A 9,260-nucleotide genomic window follows, 5' to 3' on the forward strand; every position below is an offset into this window, starting at 1 on the left:
TATATATATATATATATATATATACATATATACATATATACATATATACATACACACATATATACATACACACATATATACATACATACACACACACACACACACAGTGACACTGTGGACACTTAAACACTTAAAATAGAAAAGAATACATTGTATACTCATTTGAGCCAGGTCTTCTTGACCTCTTGCTATACAATTACAATAACCTTTTTTTTTTATTATTATTTATTTTTGATGTGCATAAGATTACAGAGAACAGATAACAAATGAGCTTGCCATGCCTCGACAGCAGTAGCGAGCATGTGTAAAACAAGAGTTAACATGGCATGTGAGGAAACAGCACAATTTTACGTTACAATAATCAGGCTCGATATATGTTGAGTAAACTATGAAAACTTGCTTAGTACATATGTGAAAAGAGTGCTGTTATCAGGTTAGCCCAACCATGCATGGGTATACAAATCAAAGGCATCAGAGGCAAGTAGGCAGTTATGAAAATTAAAATCTAGGTAAACAAATTAGACAATTGACAGTTGCTTATCAGGTTAGACAAGAGACTGAATGACATTGAGAGACCCCCTAAGAGGCCACCCAGTTATCTAGGCTTGAGTCCCCCAGTGTAAAACAAAGAAAAGCAGAAACTATAACAAAAATGTATTTCCCGCACAACCTGTGGTAGCAGAGTTCATTGTGCCATTGCCTTGGTCAGCCAATGCCCTGCTGGGGTAACACATAGCCCAGTTGTGAGAGTCCTAGCATCAGGCCTAGTGGCCCATGTAAGTGGGGACATGCAGTAGAGTGACAGGTACAGAGTGAGGCCCTCTGGATTCTCCTCGATGGCGTTGGGATCCAGGGTGGAGAGGGATACAGACACTTTAGGTACCTCGGCTCTTCCTATATTCTGTATGTCAAATGTCCCTAATCTAGAATTGTAAAGCACTGTGGAATATGTTGGTGCTATATAAGATCCAATAGTAGTAGTAGTAGTAGTAGTAGTAGTAGTAGTAGTAGTAGTCATTACAAAAACAAAAAAGGCAGTGTGGACGAATTTCAGGTACTCCTTTTGCACCTGGCTACAAATGCAAGACATTCTAAGCCCTAATCTACAGTTTTTCACTAGAGGGAGAACAGTCAGGAATTCAAACTGAATATAAAATGTAAGGCTAAAGTAGGTAAACTGGAAGCATAGCTGAATTTTTAATTATTAACCATTCTCACCAAGTGAATAACCCTGACAGTATTAAACACACAGCATAAGACATGTCCACTTTCTGTGAACGCTTACTTTAAATAATAAAAGACATACTTTCCAACATTTTTAGCAAGTGCTGAAATATAACTCCGAAAATATCATAAACTCAATTACTGTTTTCTTAACAGTCTAGCTACCCAAGGTGACGTTAGTGGAAAATACTACATTGGGCCAAGTACTCTGAATATTACAGGGTGTATAGGCCGCTCACAAGTGGTCAGTGGACACTGCAAATGAAGGCGTGACTCTTTTAGAGCACTATAGCTTCCCATTTACACAAAGCATTTCTTTTAAAGTTTGGAAGCTGCATGGACCACAATGGCCAGTCTATAAGACTGACAATCTTCTGTTTATTGTGTGGTACTGAAGACAGAGCACATCCTGTGGTGAACAGGAGGGCACTATATCTACAGTGAAATGCATAACAGCATGTAGACTCCTTCTAAATTGTGTACAATCTAAGCAGAGCATAAAATTGAACACCAAACACATCAGTGGTTTAAAAATAAAACAAAAAAGTCAATAAAGTCAATCCATACCACAGGCTTACACAACAGCTTCATCATGCTATGACATTTAAACACTGGTAGATTATACACGTTTAAGTGCTGCTAACAATGCAGAAAATAAAAATAAATATTTTATAAGATATTGTTACAATCAGCAAAAACAGAGTACCACAAATTGCATTACTTAGCAGGTTGCAGTTCTTTGTTGCCTCCTGAAAATTTTAACACATTACAGAAATAATCTTCACCTCAGTTTTTACTGACTCAGCATTATAAAAAATGTTGTGAAGTGGAATCAATAAGCAAGTTAAGATATTGTTAAAGGGATACTATAAGTGCCAGGAATACAAAGCCGTATTCCTGGCACTATAACTCCTTTTTCCTTCCCCCTCCCCATTGAATAAAGGGATAAAAAAAAAAAACTTTATTTACTTACCTGTTCCCAGCGCCTGATGTCCCTCAGAGGTGGGTCGTGGCTCCTCCTCCAACCTATGCCACGCAAGCATTAATATGCATGCGCAGCAAATTACACTGAATCAGTGCTTTCCTATGGGGAAAAATCTGACGCTGGATGTCCTCATGCAGAGTGTGAGGACGTCCAGCATCAGATACCGGACTAAAAATCCATTTGGATGCAGCAAGCGCCTTTAGTGGCTGCCACTGGAGGAAGACTTTGTGCTGCAATGTAAGCATTGCAGTTTCTCTAGAACTGTAATGCTTAACATTGCAGCACTAAGTGCAATATGGACACTGCACCCAGACCACTTGAATGAGCTGAAGTGGTCTGGGTGCCATAGACACCAAAACAATGTTAGCTTAAACAGTTTTGGTGTATAGATCATGCCCCTGCAGTCTCACTGCTAAAGGGATACTATAGGCATCCAGACCAACTCATCTCATTAAAGTGGTCTGGGTGCAGTGTCCCTGCCCCACTTAGTCCTGCAATGTAAATACAACGATTACATTGCAGGACTAAAACTGCCTCTAGGGACTTCCTGCTTGCTAGGCCTCATGCTCTGCATCCACCATCAGTTAAATCCCCATAGTAAAGCATTGAAGAAATGCTTTCCTGTAGAAAGAGCCTAATGCGTTTGCAGCGCTCGCCATGCATGTGCATTAGCCTCCCCGTCGGTTGATGTTGGAAGAGACAAAGCGTTGACCCAGCACCGGGGGAGATCGGCGCTGGAATTAGGTAAGTGTAACATGGGATTTCACAGAACTGAACAGCGAAACTACAGCAGCATGATCTATACACTAATAAGGCTTTGTTAAAAGGGACACTATAGTCACCAGAACGACTAGAGCTTATTAAGTGTTCTTGCATAGCAAGATCACTTAATGTTATCTCACATATATATTATTCTTATTATAGCCAAATTTGCCACCCTAACTCCTCCCACAGTAATATACCGAAACGTGCGGATTGTTCCCAATCGGATTGCTATTACTTTGTGGAACGTTTCGCCGAATGGTTCACGGAATATCGTCGTTCTTGTGGCGAAATTGGTCCCATAGGAATGAATGGCAAAATGTTCAAAACTAGAGTGGGAGCTGGCAAAAGCTGAAAAATCAGGACATGATTTCTAAACTGCCACCACTCCCTCATTTTCAAGCCCACCTACACAAATCTTATATCAAAACGTTCTGCTATCCCTGTTGGAACTAAAAATGTCCACGGCTAAGCCATAGTCCTGATAGTTTTCACAATATGACCATTTGTTTGCAACGCACGCTGTCCATTGACATTCATTGAAACTCCACTGTAGGCAGCTCAAACTTGAAGGGCAATTTCTAAACTGCGACTGTGCATTAATTTTTAATACTTCGGAGACATACTATGCACCAAAATGTAGGTCTGGGTCTTGTGATTCTCCCAATATAAAGCTCTTCGCTGTAGGATGTATAGTTTTTAAAATACGATCGTTTGAAAATGGCAACCACCAAAATACTCTGACCTGTGCCAGGCTGGAGCAGCAAGTGATGTCATAGAAATTGTAGCTTTTCTAGTTGTATTTGTTCAGAGTAAAGTCAAGCCCTGCAGCCTTTTTGCAGTAAACTATTTTTCAGAGAAAAAGGCAGTGTTTACATTACAGTCTAGGGATACTTTCACTGACTACTCCTCAGATGGCTGATAGAGGTGCTTCCTGGGGCTGTGCTGCACAGTGTGCAGCACTGACATTCAGTATCTCCATCCTCTGCATGGCGACACAAACTTTCATCATAGGAGATGCATTGATTCAAAGCATCTCTATGAGGAGAGCTGTGTTTGGCTTGTGCTGGCTCTGCCCTTGATCTCTCTCCTTGACAAGCTCAACCAATCCAGTGGGAAAGCATTGTGATTGGCTGATATCACCGATATTGATTTTTTAGAGCCGATACCGATAATCTGTGAGCTTTGAGACCGATAGCCGATAATTTACTGATATTCTGTACATTTACCATTTTGAAAAAATAAACTATTTCTAAAGGTAAATGCACAAACTATACATGCCACATGTAGTGGATGCAGTATGTTTAGACAGGGGAGCTGTGTGTTTTTGTGTAGTGTGTATATAATGAATACAGAGTGTGTGTTTGTGTAGTGTGTGTATAGTGAATGCAGTGTGTTTGTGTAGTGTGAATATAATTAATGCAGAGTGTGTGTTTGTGTATATAGTGAATGCAGATTGTGTGTGTAGTGTGTATAGTGAATGCAGTGAGTTTATGTAGTGTATATATATATATATATATATATATATATATATATATATAGTGAATGGAGAGTGTGTGTTTGTGTAGTGTGTGTATAGTGAATGCAGTGTGCATGTGTATATAATGAATGCAGAGTGTGTGTGTAGTGTGTATATAATGAATACAGTGTGCAGTGTGTGTGTGTATAATGCAGAGTGTGTGTGTGTGTTTCTGTAGGTATGTAATTTGTGTAAAATGGTGGGTGGGGGAGTATGGCATTCCCTGGTGGTCCGGTGGCATGGACTGTGCAGTGGAGGGCCCGCAGCAAGCTCTTACTTACCTTTCACAGCAGCTCCCTTCAGCTCCCCTGTGTAAATCTTGCGGCCTGCGTGCCACACGGAGCATTGCCATGGTAGCCCGTGGCAACGTTCTGACGGCCGCGGGACTCGCGAGATTTACACAGGGGAGCTGAAGGGAAGGTAAGCAAGAGCTTGCTATGGGCCCGGCGGTCCTGGTACATATTATCGGCAATATAAGTATTGCCGAAAATCGGCCAGACCAATAATCGGTCAATCCCTACACTGCACCCTATACACAGTATAATAGAAAAGAGAAAGAAAAAAAAAATAGATACATTTAGGAACATTTTTTTTTAATCCTTTACTGCTGGGCGGTAAGGAAATGTTACCATCAACAAAGATACAAAAGTGGGCGGTAGGTATTAAAAGGTTGACTACACCTGAACTAGAGCATTCACTAACAGTCACAGTAAGCAGGGGGAAGCCAAAATAATAGAAATATGAAGCTGCAAATGCAGCTGAACATAAGAGTTACATTACTTTATTGTCCAATTGCCATAGAAGCAGTCAGACAAGTGGTTCTTTTATAGTAAAAAGTTTAAACAGTTACAAAAGGAGTCCCAAGCAGTCTGAAATACAGTGACATCAGCCACAAAGACTGCAAAATAATTTAATCTCTCAAGGGAAACAGTCTCAAAAATAATGAGGGCATAGTCCATACATGGATAAACTGCATCTGCAAGTAGGAATAGTAGCTGTATACTGAAGCGAACTGATAAATCACTTTAAATACCACAGAAGCATACCCCAGATGAAAATGAACAAAGAACTGAATAAGCCATTCTGCAACATAGCCTCAACAGAACAAAATCATCATTTATTTGAAAGTGGCAGAATTTATGGCAAGGCTGCCAAGAAGAAAACTCACGTATCTGCAGAAAACAAACAAACAAACAAACAAAAAAAAAAACAAAAAAAAACAAAACACAACAACAACAACAACAACAACAACAACAACAATCTGATGTAAGGAGCACAATGTACCAAATGAAAAAGCAATAGGGTCTCATGAGTGTCATTTACTCCAAGGGCCTCCCTATAGAGGGTCTAGGTGGATCCATGAGTCACATCATCACTCTTAGAGGGCAGCACTTCAAGCTCTCTAAGGAGTTAACAAGTCCAACTGCAAAGCACCTGAGAAATAAGTGTACAAGTATTACTGTATGAATGAATGACTGTTGCTACGTAGGTGTGTCTGTGAGTAGTTCATTATATATGTGTATGAATAATTATGTATCATTGTGAATTAGTTATGTGTGAGAAATTAGGGAACGTTTGGTGGCGTTTGGCACATGGCTAGGGGCAGCATTGTGTTTTTGGACCAGGCGGCACAACATTTTGGGCCATTCCTGTTTACCGTATTTGACAAATTTTGATGAGGTTTAGATGTGGAAAGCCTGTAATTCACAATGTCTCTTTACAACCGTTAAAAGGACATTCTGTGCAGCATAACAACAAATGGTCATTGCATAGGCAAATTCAAAGGAGGTTGTCTGAACACTAGCAGGATTGTTCCCTAAACAGAGTTATGGCAAACTGATCTGATCATTGCAAAATTCCAGGCTATATTTAGTTTATCCTAAATGGTTACATTTCTTTGTCAATTCCTGATTTAGTGAATAATTCATCAGGTTTCAGTAAAAAAAAAAAAAAAAAAAAAAAAAAAAAGATATTACTTAATCTCTCAAAAAAGTGGGAGGCTTGAAGATCTATGTAATATTCCACTACGCAAATTTCAGGGCTTGTATGACCACATTCCAAGAAGGACTGAAGCTGCTTGTAAATCAAGGGATGGCCTGTATTCCTTATTAGGTACTTGGAATTATATGTTACTTTTCTATTGAAACCCGGCCCAGTGCAGTCTGTTCTGTAAGACAGAACAAAACAGAAAAGGGGGTTTAATAAAACAAGTACCAATCATATTCTAGATCTCCATTATACTGTTCACTATAGGTTTTATAGGATGTATTTTTCTCATGATACTTTCTTATTTTGTACAGCATAATTTATTTCACAATATATTCACCAACTAAAGAAACATTTAGCAGTAGTATTCATATGAAAAACACTTATTTTTCCATGCTCCATGAAAACACAAGCTTACAGTTCCTGAGTAACATGGCGAGGAAATCAGGAAAGTTTAAATTTTAATGCATCTCTGTGGGTGACATGCAGTGACCCATATGGAAACCATTCTGAAAACCCCTTCACCACCACTGAATCACATAATGCTTTAGTGTTTCCTCTATCTTATCATAACCTCATTTCCACTAAAGCCAACCTCTTTCATTATTAGCACATCATGGCTCAGTTATCCCAATAATTGATTGACCATGCCCCAGAATAGCTGCCTTCCTCATTAACGCAGAAGCCATGTATTAATGCAGACCTCAACGACGCCTGGTTATGCAACTAACTAGTTCAGGTTTTACCTATATCTAGGTAACTATGAAACTGTAAGAAAGATTGTAAATCACTGCTATCAATGAAATCGGATACAAGTTTAAGAAAGAAGCATTATCTTCAACCTACTTGCATTATCACCTTAAACCTAAAAGGGTATATTCAGGTCAGAACCCTGAAAACCAGTTTCCATTGGTGGCCATACCTCTACAAAGTCTTGCACCCTTTATAAGTACCCAGCAACATACATGTCAAATCTCTACCTTCCTGTTCTCTGTACCAACACGGTCAGAGCTGTCTCACCAACACAATTGGCTTTTGCTACACCAGGGCTCTGCACCAACACTGGGAGTTTGCAACATCAATGCATTGTAGCAATCCTGCCAATCTGTTTCTTGGACCACCACTAACAATTACTTGATTCTATGTCTTTAGGACAACACTAGCACTGCCAATTTAGACCCACCTAAAGCCCTATTTCAAAACGTTCAAATTGCCACTTACAAAGCAACAACAGAAAACAATCTGCCCATCCTAGAGCCTGGCACCAACACTACCAGTCACCTCATCCTAGTGCCCGGAACCAAAAATGAACAGTGTTCCCATCATAGTGTCTGTACCAGCATTACCAGTCTTCCAATTTTACCAGCGTGCCCATCCAACCACTCCTTGAGGACCTTGTCAAACTGACCATCTTGGTGTTCTGTACCAATAATGGCAAACCGCTCATCTTTGTGCCCTGTACCAATATTGCCAGGATGCCCATTCTAACACCCAATACCAGGGGTGGGCAATCTTTGGCACGCCAGACGTTGTGGACTACATCTCCCATAATGCTCTTACTGCCATAATGCTGGCAAAACATCCACAAGTTTAAATCTGGAGTGCTAAATGTTGGCTATCCTTGACCTATACCAACCATGCCAGCCAGCCCATACTAGTAACCTGTACAAACCATGCCAGCCTGCCCATACTAGTAACCTGTACAAACCATGCCAGCCTGCCCATACTAGTAACCTGTACAAACCATGCCAGCCTGCCCATACTAGCAACCTGTACAAACCATGCCAGTCAGCCCATACTATAGCTCTGTACCAGCCTTGCCAGTCAGCCTCTACCATAGCCCTGTACCAGCCTTGCCAGTCAGCCTCTACCATAGCCCTGTACCAGCCTTGCCAGTGGCCACCATAGTACCCGGTCCCAATACTGGCAATCTACCTAAACTAGCCCCTTATCCAATCACTGCCATTCTGCCCTACACACACAGTGCCCGGGTGCCAGCGGCTCTCTATGAAGGTGGCAGTCTGTCGGTTTTACCCTCTGCTGACAGATGACACACACATCTCTCCCCCCCTCCCTCACCCCCCGGGAGTGACCCCCCTCGCCCCCCGGGATACTCACAGGGCTCCGTCCACATCGCTCTTCAGCAGGAAGCCGTACTTGTCGGTCCTCCTCTCCGGAGGGAAGCCATTAATCTCGGAGTCTGAGCCCAGGGACTCGAGCTCGGGGTCACTGCTCAGGGTCTCCCTGGTCCCCCGCAGGCTGGCAGAGGGGGACATGCTGCCCTCCCCGGGGCTCTGAGCCATCCCGGTACTCCCCCCGCCCTCCTCAACAGCCGCAGCAAGGAGCCATCACCTCTCCCGGCCCCCTGCTGAACCGCACACAGTTCCCAGCTCCCGCAGACACCTCCCGGGGCCCGCACTGACACGACACGCCCACTGCCAGTCAGCCGCACGGCCTTCAACGTTTAGCCAATCACAAGCCGCCGCTCGACCACTGCAGCCAATCAGCTCTCCGCACTTCCCATCCATCATATGAGTATCCTGAGCACACGGGATAGACCGCCTCATCTCCCGCTCAGCCAATCACCGGACAGAACTCCCTGGTTCAACCAATCAGCGACTTGAGGCTCGCCCGTTTCCGCGCTCGAGCTGTCTACTTCTGCTAGGTTTCCGATGCCAGCGCTGAGATCCTAAAGTACTCTGGTGCTTGTTTGTCTGTAAAGTTCCAATCCATGCACGTGTCAATCAAGCCTAAACCACGCCCACGCGAAGTGTCAATCTGCCG

At 42.3% G+C, this 9,260-nt stretch overlaps 1 protein-coding gene across 1 annotated transcript in view; it reads right to left on the reverse strand.

Moving 5' to 3' along the window:
* The window catches only part of TBC1D10A (TBC1 domain family member 10A), a 44,496-nt gene extending 35,585 nt beyond the window's left edge, over window positions 1-8,911 (reverse strand). Inside the window, exon 1 of the mRNA XM_063454761.1 lies at window positions 8,595-8,911. Coding sequence (XP_063310831.1) covers window positions 8,595-8,779 — 185 coding nt within the window. The 5' untranslated portion in view covers window positions 8,780-8,911. The remainder of the gene's footprint in view (window positions 1-8,594) is intronic.
* Between the last annotated feature and the right edge of the window lie 349 nt (window positions 8,912-9,260).

This window comes from Pelobates fuscus, chromosome 5 (assembly GCF_036172605.1).
Source record: "Pelobates fuscus isolate aPelFus1 chromosome 5, aPelFus1.pri, whole genome shotgun sequence".
Taxonomy (NCBI): Eukaryota; Metazoa; Chordata; class Amphibia; order Anura; family Pelobatidae; genus Pelobates; species Pelobates fuscus.